Consider the following 25,638-nt stretch of genomic DNA (forward strand, 5'->3'; position numbering starts at 1 on the left):
GTTCCACCCAGAGGCTGGTGCTGAGGGCACTCAGGCTTGTCCCCCAGGGCTTGTTTTGTCCCTCCAGTCCCTCTCCCACAAGCATGGCTGTGGCTGCACGCAGGGATCCTGGCCTGGCTTAAAGCTACCCAGCAGGAAAGTGAGATACAGGGCTGTGTTTCCTGCTCTGGTTTGGAACTGCTCCTGCAGCTATGCCAGGGCCAGAACAAGAGGCAAGAGCCCTGGGACATGCCAGGGCTTGGGGACAGCCAGCTCACCCCTGCCTGTGTGAGGCTGGAGCTTTTCCCAGAGCTGCAGGCTCTCACGAGCAGCTTCACTTGCCCACACCAACTGGGTGAAACTGGGAGCTTTAGCTGATTTACTTTCCAACAGCCACTGGGGGAGCTTCTTCTGGGTCCCTTCAGTGAGTCTGGCCCTGCAGCTGCAGGGATGGTAGGGAAGAACAAAAAGCCATATCTGATCTAAAACTCAGATCAACACCACTGTAGGTCCTGTCTAAAGCAGCCCCAGCACCTGAGCATCAAGGTGAGCTGCTGCAATCAGAAAAAAGGCTGCCCAGAAGGGGCTGAACCCAATTCTTTCATGGGATGGGGACAAGAGTATTTAAAAATAAACTTGAGCTTTTTTATTGTATGTGAACCTTAAGGTGGGGGTGGAGGGTGTGTCCCTGTCACCCAGCCAGTGTGGCTGCAGTCCTGCAGGTCCTGCCCTGAATCCTGGAGGTTTTTCCTCTCTGTTCCTCAAGCCAGGCTGCTGCACCAGTGGGGCAGTGCAGTGGGGGTTCACACAGTGATAAATTCTGAACTGGTTTCAAAAGCAGCTGGGAAAATGAACAAAAACCCATTCTTGTTTTCCAAGCTGGGCATTAGAGATAGGTAGAGGTTGGAAGGGGTCTCTGCTCAGAGGAAAGGTGTTAGCTCAGGTCACTCAGGACCCTGTCTGGGGAGCTGTGAATGGCCCACAGCTTCTCTGGGCCCCTGTTCCAGTGTTTGACCAGCCTCATGGGGAAAATTTTTTCCATAGAGCTAATGAGAACTTCCTGTTTTCCAGCTGGTGCCTGTTGCCTCTCATCCTGTCTGAGAGCAGCCTGGCTGTCTTCTCTATGCCCTCCCCTGAGGTAGCTGCAGACAACAGCAAGATCCTCCCTTTACATCCTTCTCTCCCAGCTCCCATCCTTTCAGTCTGCTCTGCTGCCACCCAATTTTTAAACTATTTCCCTGCAGCAGCCAAGCACTGGCCTCTGCTGGGGGCTGAAGTGATGGGAGCAGCCCAGAGCTGTGACCCTTCTCCTCTCTTAATTAAGCCTGGATCCGTTGGCAAGGGAGAAATTGGCCTTCAGTGTCCAAAGTGTCCAAAACCAGCCTCAGTTCTGGCTGGGAGGCCCACGCCAGTCTCCTGCAAATAAAGCTCCACCTTGTCCCATTCATTGTGACAAAATACATTTATTGTTAAAAACCCCCCAGGCCCCATCTGCCATGATGCAGCTTGAGGCCACTGTACAGAGCACAGCTCATGTCCTGGTCCCTGGTCACTTGCAAGACTCGTCAGCTGCCAGGGGAATGTCCCTTTGCTGCCATCTCTCTCTCTACTTTCTTGTCTACAACACTCACAAATCTGTTTCCTCGTAAATAAAACCTGAGTGGTTTCTGTGCCCACTCTCCCCTGTTGCCAATGCCAATCCTGGTGGTGGCCACCACGTCCTGCTCCCCCGGCGGGTCCTGTCCTGGCACCATCCAGATGGCAGCATCCTGAGTCAGGTCCCTTTGGTCAAAAGCCTTGTCGATGCCAAAGGCCTGGCAGAGCTTGGAGGGCCCATTGCAGAGCTGCCAGTCCTTGAGCAGCCTGCTGGGTGCTTTCCTGGAGGCCCTGCGCAGCTCCCTCATGGCATCCAGGCCCTGCAGAGGTTCCAGGGAACGCAGCAGCACTGCAGCCCCTTCTCCTGTGCACAACAAGAGCTGGGGTTAGTATGGGGCTCTTTGTTGGCAATGTCTCACCTTTCAGCCCACTGCCAGCAGCACTTCAGCTCTGAGCCCGTGGCTCAGCCTGATGGAAGAGGGAATGGCCTGGTGCACCCAACCATGGGCCTGTCCTTTGCTCCAGGGGCACTCCCTTCCTCCTCCAAATCTCCAGTGTCCTGTAACTCTGGGCCCTTCATTCTGCAGTGCTGACTTGCTCTTCCCAGCTCCACCTGATGTTGCTAACTAAGTCTGGCTGCTGCTCCAAGGCTTGCCAGAGGGCAAGAACTTTTTCTTATGTCAGCACGATGTTCAGGAATAAATATACATCTGGTTCAGTTTTGGCAGAGGTATCCAAAGCTCTGCTCCCAAAGCCAGTTTTCTGGCTTTCTAATAAACTCTGATTACAAGAACTCCAGCTAACAAAGGCAAGGAGGAATGAGTCTGGATGCTGCCAGAGAAAGAGACAGCTTGAAGAGAAACCTGGGAAGGAGCTGCAGGCACTGGGAGCAGTCACTGCTGAGGCAGCCAGGGCTGGTACCAATCCAAAGTCCCTCTGGAGGTGTAAGAGCTGGGATGAGCACGGCCTTGGGTCACTGCACAGCTCCAGCAGAGTGTGATCTGGACACATGTGCCACAGAAGATCTCCCAGGGCAGGAATCTGGGGCAGGAGAGGGCAGTGGGATGCACAGCCCTGGGAGCAGCACTTAGCAGAAGAGACCTTTCTATGACAAATACTGGACAAAACTGACAAATTCTTTTCTCAAATGTGATTTGCCACCCTGTCAGAAGCCTTAGGTCCCCTGCCCTCCCAGCTATTGCAGCCAGGTGACAGCAAAGCAAAGATGCAGCTCTGAGCAGACATTCCCTGTCAGACAAGGATCTCCAGCCCAAGTGGGACAGAAACGTTTCCCCGGTGGCCAGCAGGGGCCCAGGTCTCCTCCTGTCCCTGGTGGGTGAGGAGAGCACTGGCACAGGGCCTGGGTGCAGCCCCACACAGCTCCCCCTGTGCTGGCCACCCACAGCTTTCCTCCCACCAGCATCTGCACAGTGCTGCTCCCCAGAGTCCCCTCTCCCTCTCCAGCCTCAAACATCTGGAGCCACACTCATGCCTGGCAAAGGCTTTTTGTGTAGGCACTGGCAGATCCCCAAGGACATGTGATTTCCCAAAATAGAATCCCTCTCATTTTTTGTACAAATCCCAAACTACATTACCCCTCTGGGCTCCCAGTGAGGTCCTGGTTCCTGGCTCTCTGAGGTGTGCCTGCTGCCCTGAACCATCTCAGAACCCCTGACTGCAGCTCGGTGAAGTCAACAGCCTGGATTCCAACAGCTGTCAGCAATCTGTTCCCAGGCACTCCCTTCTCCAAGGAGGAGGACTGATGCTAATCTGGCAGCCAAAAGCTGCTTCCCTGGCCTAACAGTGATTTAGAGCTCAAAGGTCATTTCAGATTTTTAAGAACATGTTCCATGTCCTAATTCTGCTTTTTATCAATGCACAAAGAAACATCCTTCCCATCATGTTGCTGCCTCCCTTGCCAGGAACAACTTGCAGGATTCTGAGCAATCTCTCATTACACTGCTTGCTTTCACCCATCTCAACTGCAAATGGAAACTGTGGTCACACTAGAATTGAACTGAGTCCTTGGGAGTTCACATGAAGAGAGATGAACACTTGGAAATCTGCAGGTGCTCCCTGAGCAGCACAGCCCAGCCAGGGGGTACTGGCAATTTCTGTCTCTGGCTGCTCTTTCTGCATTTCCAGCTGGAAGTTTCCAGGTTCTTTCTAGCTGTGTGCAACACACACCCCACTCTGCCCAGAGAACAGCCTTGGGAAGAGGTGGAGACAGCAGGCAGGACACGAGTGCAGGGTTACCAAGATGAGCCTTCTTCCCCTCATGCCTCTGGTTCCTCCTGAGCAGACCTCCACATTAGAAATTTAATTTCAATTCCCAAAAAGTGGCTGAGTCAACTGCAGAGTGCTTCAGCTTGGCTTCTTCCCCCTTCCAGCCTGCAGCAGTTCATTCTCAAGGGTCACCTGAGTTCAGCATGTGCCCAATGTGCACACACCAGCAGCAGCAGGGCCAGCTGGGGATGCTGAGTATTTATCTCTCCTGCTAAGAGTCACTCCATATAATGAGCAGCATTCAGGGCTAAAAGCTGGGATCTAACAACACTGCAGAGGCCAATTCTCTCCCTGAGCAGCTAGAATTCATAACATGACAGTGGAGTCCCACACCCCCACAGTGCAGCTTCCAGCTCCAGCTCCCAGGCTTGGAAACAGCTCTTGGCCACTGGAGAGAATTTTCTCCTCCATTCACTCACCCACCTCAGTGCTCCCCAATACTTCCTCCAAAATCCTAGTCTAGGAGCTGAAAGTTAGGGAGAAGTCCCTGCAGTGTGACCCTGGGCTGAGCATCACCAGGCTCTTGATTTTACAAGCTATTCTTTCAGATCTGGCAGCAAAATACAGACCTTAGCAAATTCCAGAGAAACAGATCACAGCTAAGTCAAAGAGAGGCATGACTGGCATTTATCCTCTTCCTGAGGCAAGGGAAGCCCCACATGTCTCTGGACTCTAGGGAAAGCTCCTAGCACTGAGATTATTGTGCTGCTCAGGATATACTGTAGGATTCATGCACAGTAAAGGACTCTGGCTGTATGTTTTCTATAAGCTCTTCTCCTCTACCACCCATGATTTCTCCAAATGTAGTGATGCCTGCTGTGGCTTCAGGCAGTTGCAGTATTTCAGTGATGGGAGGACCTCTCACAGTAAAATTCCCCACAATGAAGCTTTATGTCATTGATGTGCATGAAGTTTCCCCTTCCTCACTGACAAAGAATACTGGATCCCCCCCATCTCATTACGGTTTTATGAACACAGGGCTGTGGGTGACACAATCTTCCCATCCCTGAATGATACTGGAGCCTGAACCTCAGCATAAACCAATAAACAGAGAAGGTTTATTCCACCTGGAGTCAGAGGCTCTGAGGTTGTGTATCAAAACAAGTGATCCCTAAAGAGTCACAGCTCCACTGCTTCAGAGGATACACTTGTCTCTTGGAGCTGTTTGTCTTCAGAAGGACCAAGCTATGCCACAAGAGATGGTTTTTGGTTGGTTTGGTTTTTTTTTTGCCAGGGTTTCTTCGTATTTTTTCACAGCCAGAGTCGAACAAAGTTTTGAAAATCCCATATCCAGAGAATGAAATGCTCTGTGAAGATGTGAAGATGACTCCCTCAATCCTTCCCTCAGACTAAACCACAGCACAATAAACAACTGGAGAGAAAACATCTCGTGTGTGATTCCTCCCCAGATTTCTCTTTCAACACTTCTGCACTGGGCAAATACACAGAAGGGGCAGCTCCAGTTTGTGTGGCTGCATCAGGGGTGCACAACGTGCACAGCCATGGCACTGACTGCAGGGCTCTGACAGAGCTGGCAGTGACAGCTCTGCCTGGTGTCACTCCTGTGGGACAGCATGGGGAGGGAGTTTGTAACAAAAAATGCAATGAGTTCTATCATCACAGGGAGCCCTTTAACTGCTTTGCTACAAAGCTAAAACCAGATATATAAGGAAAAATTTCCCAAAGTGTGTATTTCAAAGAAATCTTTCTAGAATTCAAAGGCTAAACATTTTTTTTAATAAAAAGTATGACTCTTAATATTTTAATCACCAAGAATCCCATCCTGACAAATGAACCATGTGCTTTCATAATCTGAACAGATGTGGCAGAGCCACTGTAATGAAGTTCACATGTGTTCATCCACCAGACTCAGACCCTCAGCTGCAAAGTCAGGCTCTTCCCCCACACATTAACGTGGCACCATTTTTCTGCTTGGCTTCTGTCCAAAGGCCAAAACCTGAGCATTCATGGTCATAGTTACATTTGCTTTCCACTTAGGAATACACAAGCTTTTTAACCTTTAGCATTGAAATAGTGAAAAAGAAATAAATTGGGTTTGAGATTTTTCCTAGGAAACACTTGCTGCCATTTCAAGGTGTCTAATTAAACAAGAGATTCATTGCAAGGCAAATGCTGTCATTCTTACAGGACAGAAAAAAAGAAGGAAGTTTTCAGTAATGCTTCTTAAGAGTCTTGAAATGTGAAGGACAGTTTCAGTCAATTACAGAATAATTTAATTAGAGCTTGATTATTTTTTCTTGAGAATAATAAAAGAAGACTGAAGATTCTCTAACAGTCTGGGTATTTTGATTTGGGTGGGTTTTTTGGCTTTTAGATACAGCTAGACAGCTAAAATGCTCCCACTGACTCCTTGCTTAAGCTTAGGACATCTCAGACTTTTTGTTTTCCCCAACACTTCATTCAGCCTCTGAAGATAAAGGCAGGAGACAGAGGAGTTTCCTGCCATGAAAACAGACACCAAGATTTAGGCTATCATTAATGACTGGATTTTTCTCTACATCACCACTTTTGAGGAACAAGGTTCACTGTATCATATGACTGAGGGAGCAGCCCAGGTCATCGAAACTGAAAGCTCCATCCTATGCAGATTCTCCCTCATTTCTCAATCTTTGTGTGCCTGAACAGCTCCCACAGCTCCCAGCTGGGACAAATGGGGCAGCTGGAGATGGGCCCTGCCTGCTGTGCTGTCCACAAGTACACTCTGGTCACAGTGGCAAAGGCCAGGTCCCAAGGGAGGATGGTGACAGCAAATCAGAGAGCCCACAGAGAGCTCACAAGTGACCTGCAGCCCCCCTGTAGTTTGAAATGTCAGCCCCATCCTGCTGGCATTCCATCTCTTTCAGCCTCAGCTTACCTTGGCTGGAAACATTCATGCAGAAATAAATCCCATAGATCTGGTACACGTACAGAGTTCCTGGTTTCATGAACATCGCTGCGTTCCGTTGGGTTTGCTTCCCACCTTTCGAGTGGGAAGCTTCATCTTCCCCACCCAGATAAGCTTCTGTTTCAACAATCCTGCCCCAGAGCTCTCTGCCATCAGGAAGTTTGCGAACTAAAATCTGAAAGAGAGGTCAGAGTGCATCAGTTACCAGCCCTCAGTACAAAATAACCACAGCAAGAGCTGTGGAAACAGAGAAGTTGGAAAGAAAGGACCTGATGGTAGTAAATCCTCTCCAGTGAGCAGGCTATTAGCTAACTCCAACTTTTTCAGCTTCCAGAGCCCTGTACAAGGAGTTCCCACCTGTCCCTCACCCCACAAAATGCCTGGAGTGTCTAGATGAGGCAGTATGAAACAGAACCAATTTAGGATCCTACATATACCCATGGAGGTGCTTTTGTGGTTATTTTCTGTAAGTCCAATCCATCAGGTTTAAGGCAAAAATCACTGCTGATATCAACCTTGAAGCATCATGACTGTATAATCCTTAGATCAGAAGAAATATGACAGTGGCACAATTAAACAACTGCTATGATTAGACAGTTTCCCTCCCTAGAGATGTTTCAAACAAGTCCCAGTCCCAAATCACAGAGATAATCAGCTCTAGAGAGGGCATCAATGCCATTTCAGTATTTTCTGCACCACAGAGAAGGGCAGTGCAGGAGAGATGGGAATTGGCTTCAGGCAGACAACAACAGATCTTTGTTATTACAGTGTGTTCTTGCTGCTGGTACCTCCTTAAATAAAACAAAGCAGATGCAGGGGAAACAAAACATGACAGTCAAAAGATTCTCTTTGAAAATAAAACAACCACTAAACTTTGTACAAAGGAATTTGTGGTTTGACCTGATTTCTAAACTTTGTGCTTTACTTAACGTGTATGAAATACTGCAGCACAGTCTTGTTTGGGCACCAGCAATCAGTTTAATTATAACACTTTAATTATGCAGCTGTTCAAAAATGACCTTCAGAAAACAAAGCTTAATTCCTAACAGATGTTTGTGCTGGATTGCTAATGCAGATATTGATCTGATCCATAATGGAAGCTCCAGGAGTTGGTTTCCAAAGCTGCAGCTCCAGTATACCACAGTTTCCCTACAGCACTTGTCAAATTGTTGAAAATAATATGTTTATTATTTTTTATGGAAAAAAAAAGCATTGGTGTTCAGCAAGTGCCTGGGAACACCCCAAAACCAGACCCATGTGGCTGCATTTCTCCCTCAGTATGATGAAATGCAATGGTTAGGTTATGGGTATAAAAGCATCCAGGCATTTCCCTGTCTTCAGACACACCAAATATTCTGTGGAATAAAAAAGTTTAAAAATGGTGATAATTCTGAACACATTCTCACAATGAGCCATTTCATAAAGATTATTTTTCTCACTGAGGATGTTATGTTGATGTTATGGCAGTTCCCTCTGAAAGGCCATTCACTGCATGTACCTTTTTTGTTTCCAAGAACTCAGGTATCATGAAGATAAGCAAGATTAATATACCAGATTCCTCCAAAATTTGGTAGAATGAAAATAATGAAGGAAAAACTAAATTACCTTTATAAGAGAATAGGCTAGGTCATAGGCTGGGAAACTGGAGGTCATTTATAAGAGAATAGGCTGGGTCATAGGCTGGGAAACTGGAGGTTATACTTCAAAGAAAATGTAAAATTAGGATAAAAATCATGTAGTTTGGAATACTAGGCCTAAATAGGAAAAATACAGAATTAGGACTCAAAAATCATCTGCCCAAAGTAACTGAATGCATGAGGGTGATGGAGCCATTAAGACAACAAAAATGTATCAGTAATGGGAGACTTCAGGCATCCTCAGATAGAGCAGGACATGTGCAATGTTTGCTTAGACACCATCAAATTTTATGCAGAGCAAGGAATCAGGAAGCTCATGAGAAAAGACTCAGTTCTCAGCTCTGGAGCAAAACACAAAGTCTTTTCCAAAGACTTATTCCTGAAAAACAACCCAGTATCATGACCGTGAAGGATAAAGTTCAGGGTCTTTTCACAAGCATTAAAGTCCAAAAATAATCTACCAGAGTCCTGCCCACCAGCACAAAGAGGAAACTATGTAAAGTGAGGGAGCTTGTTGGGAAGAACTTTAGAGGCAGCCAAAGGTTAAGGCCTGAAAGGCAAGCCTCTAGCAGGATGTCTGCAAAGATAGCAACACATGTGGAGTATCACAGAGAGGTGAAGGCACGCCAGAAAGAAACCCAGCAGGGCTAAAAGGCAGAGCAAAGAGCACTTACAAGCAAGATATCCTTAGGAAATAAAAAAAGGCTGGATGCAGCAAAACAGGCCAAAACCAACAGTTTGTGGAACAAATTCCTGAAGTTATCTAAAGCCATGAGAATCCAGAGAGTCTGCTCACCCTGCAGACAATAAAGGTATAAAGAGAAGATAAGAGCATAGCAGTGAAACTGAACACACATTCTGCAGTTGAGTTTAGGAGGTCCAGGACTGGAACTTTTTATAGGGAAAACACTAAGGGAGCTCCCTCCCCTGGAACCAGCCAGAGTTTCTGAAGGACTCACTAAGCAGGAGAGTCAATCTCCACCACTCTGATTTCCAAAGGCTTTCAGCAAGGTCCAAAGACTCCTCAAAGTTTATGCAATGGGCTAAGGGAGAAGTCCTTGCATGAACAGGTGATGACTTGGAAACTCAGAAACAAAAGACAGGAATTGCAATATTTGGCATGAAAAGAGCCTAACTGTGGGACTGTGCAATCCTTAGCATAACAAGACAGTAAAATGGAGGCAAAGAAGATGTTGCTGACTGTGAGCATTGCTTTCCACTGGGCTAAGCAAGAAACAAAAACAAGTAAAGCAATTGCTGAAAGGAAGATAATGGGCCTGAAACAGCCTTCAAACCACAAGTAGCTAAGCACATTTTAGTAAACAGAAAAAAGGAAGGAAAACTCCACCAAAAAAACCCCAATTAAAAATGTGACAGACTAAATCTGAAAAATTACTCCTCTGACTTCATCTAGAATAGATTCAGCTACTGGTCTTTAAATTCCACTGCACTTAGCAAGAGAAGGAATGAGAGCTGTATTCCTAAAATAGCCAAGCCTAGGAGTCAAATGGCAAAAAAGAATTTCATCCTTTCACACTAAGTTATCAGCTAGCACATAATCCAGTGCAAGAATCCCAGTGCTCATGCCTTACCTGTCCCAGAAAGGACTTGGCCAGACTAACACAGGGCTGGTTGAAAAAATCTTCTTGCAGCTGAGGAGAATTTTTTTTCTCTATCACAAAATATTTGCTGCTTTTTGGAGAAGGATCTGCGCCAGGTGTAGCGTTCAGCTGCTCCACAGCATTGATCTGAGGGAAGCTGCTGGTGTTCTGAAGAGCACTTAATTGAGACAACAGCTTTCTTTTTCTTGGCATAGTTCTAGAAAATGGATATAAGTATCATTAGTATTATAAAGCTTATTTAAAAGCAACTCATTTCCACAAACTTCTGTTTTTACACATCCCTGCACAACAATGAATCTGAAAGACATGACTACATGGACAACCTATGCAAACTGCAGCAGCAGGTGACAGATTTAGCTGTGTTTGCACCAGGCTGGGCAAATACTGGGCTCTCCTGATGAGCAAACAGAAACCAGCAGTTTGAGTATTTATCTTTTAAGGACTGCAGATAAAAGCAACTCTGCTCCACTAAGCATTGGAAATAAGTTTGCTGTTAAGTTAGAAAATTCAGAAAGTAAAAGCAAAGATGAACCAGTACTTTGTACTTTTTACCTAAAGCTAACAAAATCTTTTAAGCAGACAGAAAGAACAGAAAACAAGCACTTCAAAAATTGTGCTGCCTCAGAAAGCCCACAGAAGCTGTATATCAATCATTTTCAAAGGTAATGTAACTGGATCAGAATCTAAACCTCCACAGGAAATTTAGAGATGCCCTATTCACAGTCACAAACTTATTTATCATGCTGTACAAGTGCTTGTGTAAGAATCTCCGCAGAATGATTCAACTTACCAGAAAGATTCAACCTATTGCTCCAGCCAACAGCAAGGACCTGAGGCAGCTACATCACAACTGTGCAATTGTTCTCCTGCTCTGTCACCACTTTCCATGTGAGCTCCACAAAGCTGGTGTTGCCTTTTCAGTGCTGCAGTCCTTACACCTGCTGAACAGGTACAAGCATTTATTCACTGGATAAAGTGCTTTGAAACAGGCCAAGAGATTCTGGAGATCTGATACCAAGAGTGCACCATTAGATCAAACTCCAGAATAATTTGCAGTTTTCTCTTGGTCCAGAAAAAGCCCATCTCCCAGATGGGCAGTGCTGGAGATGCTCTTAAGCCTTTGTTAGTCAGTGGGGAATAAACTTTTCCTACACTGAATACACAGAAAGCTGAAACCAAACTTTTAAAATGCCCCCATTGGCACTAAATTTGGCAAGTGTCAGCCTCAAAAAAAGGACTTTTACAAGAGAATGCAAAGACACCAATTCTAAACTGGACCCCATGTAGATGTAAGGGTCCAGTATCATACAGACTTAGAAATGGAGATAGAATCCTATAGCTGAACCTGCAAGCAAGTATATACATAAGTAATTAACGGTTGCCACTCATTTTCCACCAGATCATCAGCATTTAAAAATTACTACAAAAACTTTCAATATTAAAAGCAATCTTTATCTTGGTCTGATGATTCTCACAATGAAGTTCCACCAGCAACAGTTTATTTTCACTACAGTGAAATTCAGCATTGCTACAATCTGAATCACCAGTGCCAATTCCCCAACAGTGTTATGTTTCACTCCAGAAGAATCCAGACACAAACATATAAAAATAGGTAGGAAAAAAAATCAAATCACATTGGCATGACTGGCAGAGAGGTAGGATGGTTTCATTTTTTTCTGAACATCTAATTCTTTATTACAATAATTCAGTGGTGTCAGAGACTTGCCACAGCTGCCTGCCAGGTACTCTGCTCTGAACTGTGGCTTTTAGCTGGCAGGAATTCTTAAAAAATTTGTCAGAACTCACCAGCCTGCCTCAGACAGAACTGTCTGGTGGCCTGGGCAAGTGAATCCTGTCCAGGAGAAAGAGCTGCAGGAAGGAAGGGGCAGAGGAGCAACACCTCACCATTTCAGCCTGACCCTCTGGAACACTCAAGGCAGTACTTCCCACTGAGGACAATAGCTCCAGACTTCCCTGACAGTATTAACTGGAGCTTCCAGCTCATCAGCCACACAGAAAGACCTGCTGCAAACATGGCTGACTCGAGTGGAGCATCAACTCCTCGGGTAATTTGTGCTCTTATGGAATGCGACATCAGAAACAGGATCTGAGCTGCCTGGCACCTGCTGCACTTCCAATTAAATCATTCCCAAAGCTGCTCTCACTGACACGTTACAGCAGCAGCCTCAGGGCACTGCAACTTCACTGCTCTGGGCTGATCCTTGACACATCTCAGCATCTCCAATGGAAACAGCAGCAGGAAATTGCCTTGTAGCCAGGAGAAATGGGTCAGGACAATGAGTGCACGAGGGGCTGCAACAGCAGCTGAGAAACCCAGAAAAAAAACCCCACATTCCTAATGCTCTGTGGCCCTGCTTGCTCATAGCAAGATCTGAAACACAAAGCTCTGTGTCTCAAAGCCTATCTAAACTGTCTGGAAAGGATGTTGCTTGCAAATACAAATCTCTTCTTGCCCAAGAAAAATCACACTGTAGAAGGCAACACATACCATGGATCCAAGCCCTGTGCATTTGGAAAGCAAGAGGCTCAACCTCTTCTGTAAATCCACACACAAATTCTGCAGCTCTTCATTTCTATCTAGATTTTCCTGCTTGTATAATAAACAAATCCTACTCCTGGGCCTCAAATAATGAGCCATGGGTTTAATCACTTTTTACTAATCCTGTTGTAACCAAATGAACTACAAGCTGTTAAACACATCTGGTAAAAACATAAAAAAAAAAGGGGGTATGGAAGTCAGAAAAAGAGGATCAAGAGCAGAATCAGCACAAGTGTCTGGAGTGTTCAGGGCTGCTGGGCTAATCTCAGGCAAGTGGTTCAGAAGCCTGCAAGGCAGAATTGGAGAGACACTGCAAATCTGTGCAGAACCCAGCTCAGCAGCAGATACACCCTGTACTCAAGGCACAAGAGAGTCTACAGAGGATTCTTCAATCCTTCTAACAAGACTGCATTTGCAGGCATTTCCTTAGGTATTTAATGAGTTTTCATGAAAAGAAAGAGGGAAAAATACATATATATATATATCCCACTGGCAATTTGCATTTGTACTTTTGGCTCCCAGGTCCAGATACCTGCACAACCCTCCTCAGGTACATCAATTTTTCTGCCAGAATAATGAAGAGTACATAAAACACTGCCAGTTCTGGAGAATTCCTCACAGCAATTCCCAGTTGTACAGATTTGCAGTGGGAACAGATGCTAGGTCAGACCAAAGGATACCTCTCCCTCTATCCTGCTCTCCAGCCCAGGTCAAGAGCAGGAGCCTGGGGAAGAACAGAATAAACATCCAGGGCTCCTCCACACATCCTCCATGTCTCTGGACTGGACCCTTCTGATCCAGGCAAAGTCTTCCCTGAACCCCTGTAACACCAGCCAAAGGGAGATTTGACCAAGAAAGAAAAGTTCACAGAATCAGTTAATACTGCTCCAAAAACTCCCTCATTTTGTGTGGGGAATTTGCACTGCTCCCCACCCATATAAATCAGTTTACACCTGCACTTGACCACCCTCAGCCCTCTTCACCACCTTCAATAAGGCAAAGCCAGCTGGAAACACTGATTTTCCATGTCATCTACAAACCATCCCCACAGCACCCCAACGGTGACCTCCAGCCACCAGGAGAGCTGCCCATTTAGTCACATCCTCTTTGCTATCTTTGCAACAGCTGTGTATTTGTGACAGGGGAACTCCCTTATTATGTCCAGGTAAAGGGCTCCTGTTTAAAACCTTCCTGAAATCTGACTACAGACTGTGAGCCAGAACTCAACATGCTTACTTAGACCTGGGTCTAAGAAAATTCCAGCATTCTTTTAAGGCATGACTTTTAAGCTACATTGATTTTCCCCCCCATGATACTTATGCAGCTCTCCAATAATCCTACTTTGCTACATTTGCTATTAATTCACTTGGTGGTGGTCAAACTTCCAGGTCTGCAGTGCTTGGATTTCCCCTGGAACCCTCTTTAAAAATTAGTGACACATTTGCTGCTGAAACCATCACTAGCAACATTGTCCTTGGGGGCTGCATCTGGTTTGGTAGTTTATTCCTGCCTGTTTCTGCCAGTTTAGCAACTTATTCCTGCCAGCTATTCCTGTCTTTTTTGTTCCATAACCTCTTAAACAGACATTTTAAGGCAGATCCTTCAATGAGTTCTCAGCATAAATGATGTCTCTCTGCCTTTCCTGTCTAGTCTACTCTATTAGTTACCAGAAATAAGATAATAATGTATAGTTTTCTGGAAAACAGTGTCAGAAGCAGGAAAAAAAAAGAAAACCACACTGAAAAATGAGTGCAGGCATGAGCTAATATAACCATAAATATAGGCAATTTCTCCACAGACAGATTCTGACAGCACGTGCAACCCTAATACTGCAAAAATAAGCCAAAAAGGATGCTTTTATTCACCTTACTAAGTGCTGGGGATCTTATTTCCCTGCAATTCAAGTCCTTGCTCATAGTCCCTACCGAGCATCTTGAGCTTTTTTGGGATGAAACCTAACGCATCCTTCTGTACAGAATAAAGGAGGCAACAACGAGCAATGACGGAAAACTAGAAAAATAATAATAAAAAAACCCTTCTCAGCAGAATTTCATATTGGTTGAGTACATTCGTGATTTGGAGCGGAATCCGGGGCTGCAGCGGGAGGCGCGCCCAGCAGTGCCGGGCAAGGCCGGCCGGGCCTGTTCGGGCGCTGCCGGCGCCGTGGCCGTGGCCGAACCCCGGGAATCCGAGCTCCCTCCTCCGCCCGCCCCGGCTGTTCCCGGCTATTCGTGGCCATTTCCCGGCCATTCCCCGGCCGTTCCCGGCCGTTCCCGGGCTCCCCCTCACGCACCTGCCGGGCCCGTTCCCGCCGCGGGCGGGGCACGCGCAGCCCCTGCCGCGGCCCCGCGGAAGCCCCGCAGCTGCCGTGAGGGGCGGGGCGGGCCGGGGCGGGGCGGGCGCAGAGGCGCGGCCGTGAGGGGGAAGAGCCGGCTCCGGTGTACGGATGCTTCTTCCTCAGGGGTGTCTCCTCGTGGGTGTTGCTTTCTGGGGCACAGACCCTCTGTAAAACAGCGTTTGAACTCTCGCTGGTTTCAGCATCCACTCCTCGGTTTTTCGTGTTAATCGTTAGTTCATCATTACGAAGGCTGAGAGTTGAGAGTGTTCGGCCTGGGTTAGAGAAGGCGTGTGGAGACCTCAGAGCCCCTTCCAGTGGCTAAAGGGCCTTCAAGAGAGCTGGAGAGAGACTTTGGATAAGGGTCTGGAGTGACAGGAGAAGGGGGAACGGCTTCAATCTGACTGAGGGGATATTGGGAAGGAATTCTTCCCTGTGAGGGTGAAGAGGCCCTGGCACAGGGTGCCCAGAGTAGCTGTGGCTGCCCCATCCCTGGAAGTGTCCAAGGCCAGGTTGGACAGGACCTGGAATAACGGGAGGTGTCCCTGCCCATTCAGGGGGTGGAACGGAATGATCTTTAAGGTTCCTTCCAACCCAAATTATTTAGTGGTTCTACTCCAAAAAGGCATGAGCATGCATTCTGATGAACATGCATGGTCACAAGCTGGCTTTACAGAAAGCTACATTAATTACTCCCTCAGTTCCCCAAATAACAAGTATCTGGCCTGCAGAAAAAATTCTTGGCTTCAGCTTTTATCCAGATGGAGCATATGGTAAAAATAGGGGCAAAATACGATTTTTCCTCACAACATTCTGAGGACATGAAGCTCGGGCCATTGATTCATAAACAAGTGTTTGCAGAAAGGGTATGAGAAAAAGTCTGATGAATCCAAGTGGATTTATTCCCATTTTTGTAATAAAATACTCATACCAGGATAGCACCAGCTAGGATCCAGTGATGCAGAGAATAGGTATTTACTGTCTACCCCTTTTGTGAATTTGGAAAGAAGGATAAATTGCTGACTATAATTTTAGGGGACATTGACAGCTTTGGATGTGCAGCCAGGAGTATGAGTAGCTAAAGGTTCTTATGAAGGCAGAAATAAGAACCAGTTAATTTAAGTATGGAGTCATGCTCAAATGTGAGCAGGCCAGAGGAAAAACTCTGACATTCCTGGAAACCATGAACAGAGCCCAGAATTTCCAAATGTTACTATTCCAGTTTAATAAGAAGGTGTAAAAAAATACCCAAACAAACCATGAGTGGAGCAAACACAGAGTCTGTTACACAATATTCATTCTTTTTGACCATGAAAAAGCAGCTGATATACTTTGGAACCCAAAGCAACTTCAGGAATGCACTAAAAAGCCCTTAAATCATTGTAAAGCATGATAGCACTGCTACTGTAATGGTGTAAAAAAAAAAAATAAACAAAAAGGGAAGGAAACATGAATAAATCTTAAAGGTATTGATACTAGAGATCTCTATGATGTTGTAGTTAAAATAGATAAAAATAAGCTTACAAGAGTGAGAAACTCCTGGAGGGAGGTTACCTGCTGGCTGCACAGATGTGTTTAGCTCCAGTCTGAAGCGAGCCGTTTGTGTATTAGCAAAGAAAACAATCATTTAAAAATGATTAACAATGTTGACTGAGTGGCTTTGAAAGAGCATCTCGGACTTCCTGACTTGCATGGTTCACATCCCAGCTGTAATGTGGTATTAATATAAAAGAGGAAGACCTGGAAAGTGCGTGAAAAGGAAGATAACCAAACATCAGACCGATCTTTCAGCGAATTATGAAACTTAAAGGAGAAACTGAGCAATAACAAGAGCTGTGGGGAGGATTTCCTGGGGTCAGACTAGTTCAGCTCTGCAGACATTTCCCCTGTGGGAGTCTGTGGGACAGGCACTCTCAGGATGCTGGCTTCTTTGGCAGCAGATCTATTTCATGCCCAAAGGAAGTATTTAAAGCTTTTAGCACCTGAGGAATGCAAATTGCTCCAAGCGACAGCATATGCCATGTTCTTCATTTGTCCAATAACTTCACTGTTACAGAATCAATGCCTAAAATAGCCTCCTGTAAAAGCAGATCTGTTTGAGAAGATTAAAGTTCCCCTCCCTGTGGGGCAAAAACTTTTTAATGTGAGAGGAATGACTTGGAATCTGCGGTTAGAAAATCTGGCTGGTCGAGACCCTGGGCTCTGTGGCACAATGGCTGCACAGAGCGCGCCAGGCTTTTCTTGGAGCAAGAACTGTTTGCAGAGTGGTTCCCTACAGCTCCCAGGCTGTGCAGAGCCCTGACTTATCATCCTTTTACAGCCAGCACAGCAGAGCAGCATGGAAGCAGGACAAAGCAGTAGGGGCAGATTTTCAAGTTTTCTCTTTGTAAGGTGCCAAATGAAGCTCAGCAGTGTCTGCTGAAAGCCTCCTCTGTCCCGTTAGGAAGAGACACGGAATTCCCCACCCGCCATCGCCTGGACACTTCACGTGGCCACGCTGCTCTTGCCAGCAGCACGGGACAGCTGCAACTCATCATGAGCCAACTCTTGAAGAATTCCCGTGGATGAAAGCGCTCCAAGCAGCACAGGGTTTTTATGACATCCCCTCCTGGCCTCTCCTGACATCCAGTCTTGGCTGCTGCTTCCTACTTATCCGCAACTGCCAGTGTGTCTTATCCAGAGCTATTTCCAACCAGTGTCTGAGGTACATGCAGCACTCCAAAACCCATTGCTAGGAGGGAGAGGTGCTTGTAGCTACTTTGGTGTCTCCCACACCCAAGCTGAGCCACAGATCAAATGTCCAGGTCTGTAAACCAAGCCCATTCAATTCGTTATGTAAGCAGATGTGTGTGTATTATCCTAAATTTGGGGATATCCATGGTAGGTTCTGGTCCACCTGCTTTGCACTCAGGATGCAGGGAATTCTTCCATGTGCACTGCAAGCAATGGGAAAACTCAGTAAAGCAACACAGCTTCTGTGAGCCTCAGCTCTGGACCAGAGAGAGCAAGCAAGTCCTGTTCAGTAACCTATTAATGGATTCTACTCAGTCTTATTTGTTTGTTTGCTTTGTGTAAAAGACTTTTTTGTCCTCTGACAAGACAGAAATGGTTGGCTTCACAGGATTGCTCAATGCAGAGAAACAAATAGGTTAGATATTAGGAAGAATTTCTTCCCTGTGAGGGTGGTAGGCCCTGGCACAGGTTGCCCAGAGAAGCTGTGGCTGTCCTGTCCCTGGAAATGTCCAAGGCCAGGCTGGACAGGACTTGGAGCAGCCTGGGGTAGTGTAAGTTGTTCTGCCCATGGCAGAGGTGGAACTGCGTGGGCTGTAAGGTTCCTTCCAACCCAAACCATTAAAAAAGAACAAAAGCTAAAAACCCAAGTGAGCAGGGCAAACTGCTGGGCTGCTGGGCTCTGCTCCCTACGTCTGTGGGACTGACAGCTTACATAGGACAGCTATGCATGGGAGCCTCTCCTAACTGCACAGGAGCAATGGGAAGCCAGAGAATGAGACCAAAGGCTCAGTTAAACCAGCAGGAAGTGAGGAAGGGTGAGATGGAGCTGTACCAACAATCAGCCAAACTTTTTAAAACATGCTAGTTTCCTGTTCTGAAGGGGTTAAAGACAATTCATTCAGTATATTCTAGATCAAGATGCAATCATGCTTATAAGTAGTCAGAACAGAGAAAGGGTATACATGGGAGTGTTGGAGGGATTCGTGGAGAAATATGTAAATGTCTGTCCAGTCAGAGCATTGCAAGCCTGAGAGCTGTTAGCCATCTCCAGCTCTGCCCCTCTGCTGACAGTGCTCAGAGTGTGCTGGATGCAGGGAAAAAGCCAATTAAAGAAATTCCTCTGGCTCCTTGTCCCTAACCACTTATTCTTGCCTCTCCTTCAGAAGAGTTTCCTCTCCACTGTACCAGTACAGTGATGTGCAGAGCTGTGCTTAAACCAGGTCCCTGAGCTGGAGGAGGGTCACAACCTTCTCTGTGTCTGTGCCCTCTGGACTGAGCAACACCTCACCTTTGACATGGATGGCCTGGAGCAGTAAGAGCAGAAACAGGCATAAATGGGGTGCAAAGCTGAGGTCAGGGTAATACACTGAGGAATCACCATTTGTCTGCATCCTGTGCAATGTCAGCATGCCAGCAGACAGCAGCAGTTCAGATAAGCTCCTCCAGTGACTCATAACAGATCAAAAACTGTGCAAATTAGGATGCAGTTGAGCTGCTGATGATAATTTGTTTTTGCAGGAGTAATCCTGTACCTTTTGCAATACAGAAGTGCTGCTGGGAGGGAACTTTCAAAGATGATGCTTATGTGTGTGAGTGTACTGGGATAAAAATTGGTCACATAGTTACTGACTCCCCTGGGATAAAACATCAGAGCATTTTCCAAAGGAGACCAGAAGTTAAGGAGTGAGTGGGACTTGCTCACCCTCTGTCTCAGAGTTTCTTTACAAAACTTGGCATGGAGAGTGGGCAAAGACTGAAGAGGAAAGAAAGTGGACTAGAAAGTGCCAGGATCAAAAAGAAAGGGACAATTTACACATAGACTGAGGAGCTTATTTCCACAAGACACTGTGAGTACTGAAATGTTTGGGTTCAAGAACCTATTGAAGAAATACCAGGAAGAAAAGTCTGTCTAGGCTGTTACAGACAGACAGCATCTCTGCTTCAGGAAGTCCCTGAGCCACAAACCACTGGGTCTGGTGGAGTATTTAGGAGAAATATTACTCCATACATGATCTGTTTTCATACTGTCTGTAAGCTTTGACAGTTTGCTGCTGTAGGGGGTGGATATCTTCTGCTCTGTGGATCTGTTATCTGACTCATCCACCTCTTAGAAACATTTTGCAGGAGTCACAATTGGTTTGCTCATCTGCTTAGCTGATATCTTCTAGTAAATCTGAATTCATCCAGGAAATGCTCAGAAGGTGAAAGAGAATGCTCAAAGAGCAAAAATGCCCCAAATTCTTCTTTGGTGAAACAGAAATGCCCACCCAGGCCTTGGTGTTTGCTATCACAGACATCCAAATTTAGGAAACATATGGGCGTGGGCATACTTAGAGTCATTGACCACAGGCATGACATAGCACTGCTTACTAAAACTGACCTGAAGCTGTTTGCCTTGCAGGATATGGTAAAGAGACTTGGATTGAATATCATTGAGTAGGGTCACAAGAGTTAAGCTTGAAATAGCAGAACTTGAGAAGCTTTGGGATGTAAACAGGTGACTGGGGGAGTATGTCACAGGCTTTTTGCAAGGATAATCATTGACCAGAACTGTTGGCACAGAGGACCTGGTCTGAGAAAGGCTTTCCTGCCTGTATCCGTGCTGCCAACGCAAGGATTAGCTCTGCATACACTGCAAGTTAATTATAGCTGGAGTAATTTGTAACTTCATCCTGCTTGTCCTCTTAGGTTAAATGAAAAATTAAAATGCTGCAAGAGAGAAGCTCACCTAAACTCACAAGGCAGAGCAGAAGACAGAGAGCCCTTCTCTTGGGGTTTGTATTTCAAGTTTAGTTGTTGTCACTTAAATTGCTGCTACATTTCCCTGTTAACCTTATTTCTTAGGGTAAGAAAATTTACACACTCACCTTGTCTATCTCCTTCTCTTTTAAATCTGCAGGTTGAGTTCCTGTAGTTTCTGTAATAAAACCTAGAGGGATAGGGGGAAAAGATCTGGAATCACGCCCTCCTTCCAAAAAGAAACAAGAATGTGCTCAGCAGTTCCCTACAGTGTTTGAAGTGTTCTGGGTGATCAGAACTGGCCAGCCAGTGCATGCATTGGCATGCAGCCTGTGGGACACAGGAGGTGGATGGTGTGGGAGGGCTGGGGACAGGGCAGCTGTCAGCATCACCAGGTCCTCAGGAAAGCCAGAGGAGACAGAGGTTATTGTGGAAAGGAAGGGAAAGGAAATGGGGCAGAGGAGCCTAGGAAACTGTACTTTGTTCCATTGCTCAAAGAGCAACTTAAACATGAAGGATCTCCAGTTTCTGTCTGAGGCCTCATTTAAACAAAAGGGTTCTTGAATGCTCAAATCTGTCTTCAAACAAATCCCTTAGGTTTGATGTGATTATTTGTTTCCCAGAAAAGCACAGGCAGCCAGGGCTCCAGGGTAAGAATTCAAGTAACTGGAAAGCAGCAGGGTGCACCCTCTGCATATCAATTTTTCAGTTGGCATCAGACTTAATGTTCCAGTTCCAAGAACTGCCACAGAAAACAAACTCCTCCTTTTGAAGAGATGGGAACTCACATATTCCCAGGGAAAAAAAAACGGTCTAGAGACATAAATACAATATAGGTAAAGTTTGCTTTTGCATGTAAATCACTAATGCTTTTTGCAGTGCTCACTCATTTTTAACATCTCCATCCTCACCCGCTGCTTCAGTCAGGATGGGTCTGTGTTGTGGCTTTGCAAGACAGCAAAGCTGTCTTTTACTTTAGAAATGTAAAAAATAAATTAAAAAAAGAAGAAAGAAAATATCATTTTCTCACAAAAAAAAAAAAAAGAAACTATGTTGGTAAAGCCCCAGCATAAATGTAATTGATAATGAAAAATGAGTCCCTTTGCTAAGGATCTTACCTTCTTTGAGGTACTAATTCCTCCAAAGTAACCAGGAATGCTTCTTGGCAGGATAAGCCTGATCTCTGTGTAAGTGGATTTTATCCAGCTTCAGAGGTCAATCAAGTGCCTAAGGAATCATCTCTGCTGAGATTTCTCCTGAAACTGGGCAAAGATGGTGATTGGACTCCAGCTCTTTTGGGCCATCCAAGCCTCTCTGCAACCAACTTTCAGATGACCTTGTCTAAGTTACCAAGATTAAACCCAAGACACCTTCTCTGCCAAGCAAAGCTAAGGCAGCCTCTCCTGGCATTACTGTTCAGTTTGGGGTGATTCTACTGAAATCAGCAATTCCCTGGGGCATATCTACCCTAACCAAAGGTCTTGACACAACTGGAGCAGCCAATTTAACCAGTGCTGCTGAATCTGCTGCTTCCCCATCTGCTCCAGTGTCATGGGTGGCCAAAGAGGACATGTAAGAACTGGCTTCAGAAGCAGGTTTCATTCCCATAGCAGAATATGTGAATTTCCATAAGGGATGTAAACTGTGCTCTCTTTCCAAACAGGAATCCCTTTTCTCTACTGTGGGTTGCTGCCCATCAGAGCTTGGTTTCCCTTTTTGGTCTGATTGGGATCGACACCACATCTGCTTGCAATGATCTGAAACTTTCTTGCCTTTCTCTGGGCAGCCTCACTGAAGGCAGATCATGTGTGTACAACGTGCACATCCATGTTGCTTTAGCTGGAATATGAATCCCTTTTGGCCTCATGTTAAAATTCATCATCACGTGGTGAGAAACAGAATTTTGACTGGAAAGATAGGAACATGGAGCCAATATAAATATTCACTGAAAAAATAGGAATTACTTTCAAAAGAGCTAAACTCCCAATTTATTTCTTCCTGCTTCCTGAAAATTTATCACACTTGCCTAGCTCATGGCTTTTTCCTACTTACCTGTTTTCTCTCTGCTGATGTGTTTCAGAAAGTGCAGCAGGAGCTGTGACTTGCTACTTTTGTGGGCTACAGTAGCTATTTAAATCAAAACTTGAAGTTGTGTCTTTAGTGGGATTGTGGGTTAGTTCTACTCTTAACTAATTTGTAGTGACACACAGTAACCAAAAATACTTTGGAGTAAGTCAGAATTCCTGCATTCCTCCTTGTGTATATAAAATGACCAGAGTTGGGGTTTGGGGTTTTCTTTTTTGGTCTGAACTGCTGGAGAATTCTTCAGTGTGTCTACAGAGGGAAAGAAAAAATTTAAAACTGCCTTATTGCAGTCAACACATTTGTTTCACTTCTTCTCCACCTTTCTGAACAGTAAAGCAACCAGTACTGGAGAGAGAAGGACAAAATTCAGTGGCCACTGGGAGAGTGGTTTTGGTCACCCTGGAGGAGGTAAGGGAGGGGGATCAAATCATACCTTGAGCTGCTTCTGGAGCTTACAAGGACCTCATAAATGCAGGAAGCCACTAGTAGTAACCAAGGAAATTCTGCTTGCCATGCACCAGACAGGCCTGGAATGGTGGTGGGACCTCCATCCCTGGAGATTTTTTAACTCAGCTGGGCAAGGCACTGACCAAATTGCTCTGGCTTTGCAGCCAGACCTGCTTGGAGCAGGAGGTTGGAGAGGAGACCTCCAGAGCTCCTGTGCCACCAAAATCCTTCAATAAATTTTGGTATGACTTAAGGATCAAGCAGTCCATTGCTGTTGTCAGCCACAATCACCACTTTACCCAACTCAAAGGACACAAATTTGCAGTTTGCAGGCCCTTTGCTGCAAGAATCCCACCAGCAATGATTTCCTTGATTTCACCAAAAAGGCAACTGCTGCTCCAGCAGAAATGTTCATCTTCCACAAGCCTGATGAATGCAGGTTTCTTACAAAGAGTGCACAGAAATCTGCTCTTTCTGCCCCCAGTGGAACTCAAAGAGTAGTTGCCTATTGCCTGAGAGATTATTCTAAGCCCTTCTTTGTGAAACTCTTCCTTAAAGGGTGTCTTCCTACCTCCATGCCCCATGTCCCCTGCCGGCAGTCTCATCTCCTGAGATGCTAAGGCCCCAAAACGCCATGGTGGAGATATTTCCAATGTCCTTTTGCCTTGGCAGAAATGGCTGCAAAGGGGGAAAGGATGGGAGAGGAGCAGGGTGGCTTAACAAACATGTGGGAGTGAGGAGCAGAGAGGGGCACTGCGAATGGTGAGTGACTTGGGGGGCTCAGATTGCAGAGTGTGCCTTTTTCCAGAAACTGTGACTGGCCAGATGTCACATCCCTCCTGGGAGGGCTTGCAGTACAACAAGGTTTCATGCCTGTTTTTGCATTAGGAGGCTCCTGACAGGCACTTTATCACTTAGTGCCTTGCATCTGGATGCCCATTAATTTTGTTCTGCCACTTCTGTCATTTTCATTTCCATAGCATAGCCCATATTTGCCCTGCTGATGTGTAGCATTTCTCCAACATCCCTTCTCCAGATGTCAGCTTCAAACTGGAGATTGAAACATCTGGGGAGGAATAAAAAAGGCAGAAGCTTTGGCAGCTGAGGTGGTGCAAATTATGACAGGTTTGGAAGGGAAGCACAATAGCCTGATGTATTTGCTGCAGTGACTACAGCCAAATAGCTGAGGTGTTATTTACACATGCTATTTACACACCTCACGCTGGCATCCACACCAAATTCATTACAACCCAGCTCCTATTGGAATTGAGTTTAAGTTTTTTTGACTAAGAGGTTTAGAAGTTAAATGTTGTATAACCAATTTTTGGAGTCGATGCTGCCTGTCTGGGGCAATTTCTCTGGATTAGTTGAGCTCTCACAAATGCTTTCCACAAGCAATTTGCTGGACATTTAGAGGAACTGCCATCCTATTTTCCCAGGCTGACTGACTGAAGTTTAAAAAACCCCTGCTCTAATCAGAGATAAAGGGAGTGATCATGAGAAAGGAAATGCTTCAGTGAGTAACTCCTCTGTCCTGCCCTATCACCCCACAGCGTGCTGTTTGTCTGCCCTTTCCCAGGAGAAGGACATCCTTGGGGCTGATCCCACTGTTTTGGGATAATGTAAATTCTGGAGATTTGCTGTGGGTGGGAACAAGAGGAGCTGAGCTTCCATGCCAGCCCTCTCCAGTGCTCTCCTGGCCATGGCACAGTGAGGTGCTCCCAGGGGCTGCCTTCATCCTCTTACTCTGGCACCTGGGTCTCTGCTGCCGGAATCCACAACAGATTTTGAGCCAGCCTGACCTCTAAAAATGGAAAGGAGTTAAACTATTTTAGGGACTGCAGGGAGGAAGGTCAAGGGAGTTTCAGAGCTATGGGGAAAGAGCAGGGGTGGGACCAGTGACTGCAGCCACAAGCCTGGAATATTTCCATATTCCACAGTGAGAAACAAATGAGCTACTGGCATAGTGGGCTAGAGTAACCAAAAACCTGGGGCATTAAAGAAACTGCTGAGCAACATTTTACCCATTTGGTGTCCATGGGAATGATCTTCCCAAAGCTAAAGGCAGGTGCTAAAGTGGCATTGCAGACCACAGGAATCTGATCAAAACAAAAAAAAACCCCTCCAAAGCTCCAAGCTTTGTCTTTAACCATCCCAGTACTGTCAAAATTGCTTGGTCCATGCACACTGTGATGTGTTCAGGAAAATCCCTGATGTCTGAGACCCTCTGGGGCTTTCCAGGGCTGCTCTTGCATTAGCCAGCAGGTATTTTCTAAGAGGTTTGGAAAATGGGCAGCACAGGAGGATGTTACCTTGCAGGTGAGGGTCACTTGTCTGGACAATATATTTTTTCAATTCCCAGTTTTCTGTGTAGAGCTGTACTCAAGGTGAAACAAGTTTAACACTGGTGAAATGCATCCCCTGGAAGCTGTCTGCTGTGGGCTTTTGCAGCTGAGCATTCCAGGGCCTTTCTCAAGGAGCCTCTCTGCCCAAGCAGCTCTGGAAACCTGTGTGCAATTGATCTCCAGTGCCAGGGAGCTGTCCTGGGTGTCCCTGGGGAAGCAGAATGGGCACATACCCCTTGAATTGTCCAAAACATTCATCCAGCATCCCAAAGTGGACACAGGCCTTCAGCTGGTGTGGTGCCATCACTCAGCTGGCTGCAGAGACAGGGCTTCTCTGTGCCCCCAGGGACCACCAGACCCCCACCTGAA

The 25,638-nt window shown here is 46.0% G+C and overlaps 1 protein-coding gene across 2 annotated transcripts; it reads right to left on the reverse strand.

The window, feature by feature from the left end:
* Nucleotides 1-1,422: 1,422 nt before the first annotated feature.
* Nucleotides 1,423-14,937, reverse strand: MPG (N-methylpurine DNA glycosylase). 2 transcript variants are annotated; one of them, XM_066560574.1, is made up of 5 exons: nt 14,879-14,937; nt 10,816-10,963; nt 9,996-10,221; nt 6,737-6,941; nt 1,423-1,939 (listed from the first exon to the last, which is right to left on the reverse strand). In XM_066560574.1, exons 3-5 carry the CDS (start codon nt 10,215-10,217, stop codon nt 1,545-1,547), a joined length of 822 nt encoding a protein of 273 aa, XP_066416671.1. In that variant the 5' UTR covers nt 10,218-10,221; nt 10,816-10,963; nt 14,879-14,937; the 3' UTR covers nt 1,423-1,544. The 2 variants fall into 2 exon arrangements, with proteins under 2 accessions (XP_066416671.1, XP_066416672.1); XM_066560575.1 differs by having other exon boundaries at nt 10,816-10,966; nt 14,879-14,936.
* Nucleotides 14,938-25,638: the final 10,701 nt, after the last annotated feature.

Source organism: Molothrus aeneus, chromosome 16 (assembly GCF_037042795.1).
Source record: "Molothrus aeneus isolate 106 chromosome 16, BPBGC_Maene_1.0, whole genome shotgun sequence".
NCBI lineage: Eukaryota > Metazoa > Chordata > Aves > Passeriformes > Icteridae > Molothrus > Molothrus aeneus.

Coding starts and splice junctions, on each gene's coding strand:
- MPG (XM_066560574.1), bottom strand. CDS start 10,217: ATGCCAAGAAAAAGAAAGCTGTTGTCTCAATTAAGTGCTCTTCAGAAC. Junction 6,942..9,995: donor CCAAGTCCTTTCTGGGACAG/GTAAGGCATGAG, acceptor CCTCTCTTTCAG/ATTTTAGTTCGCAAACTTCC. Junction 1,940..6,736: donor CATGAATGTTTCCAGCCAAG/GTAAGCTGAGGC, acceptor TGTTGTGCACAG/GAGAAGGGGCTGCAGTGCTG.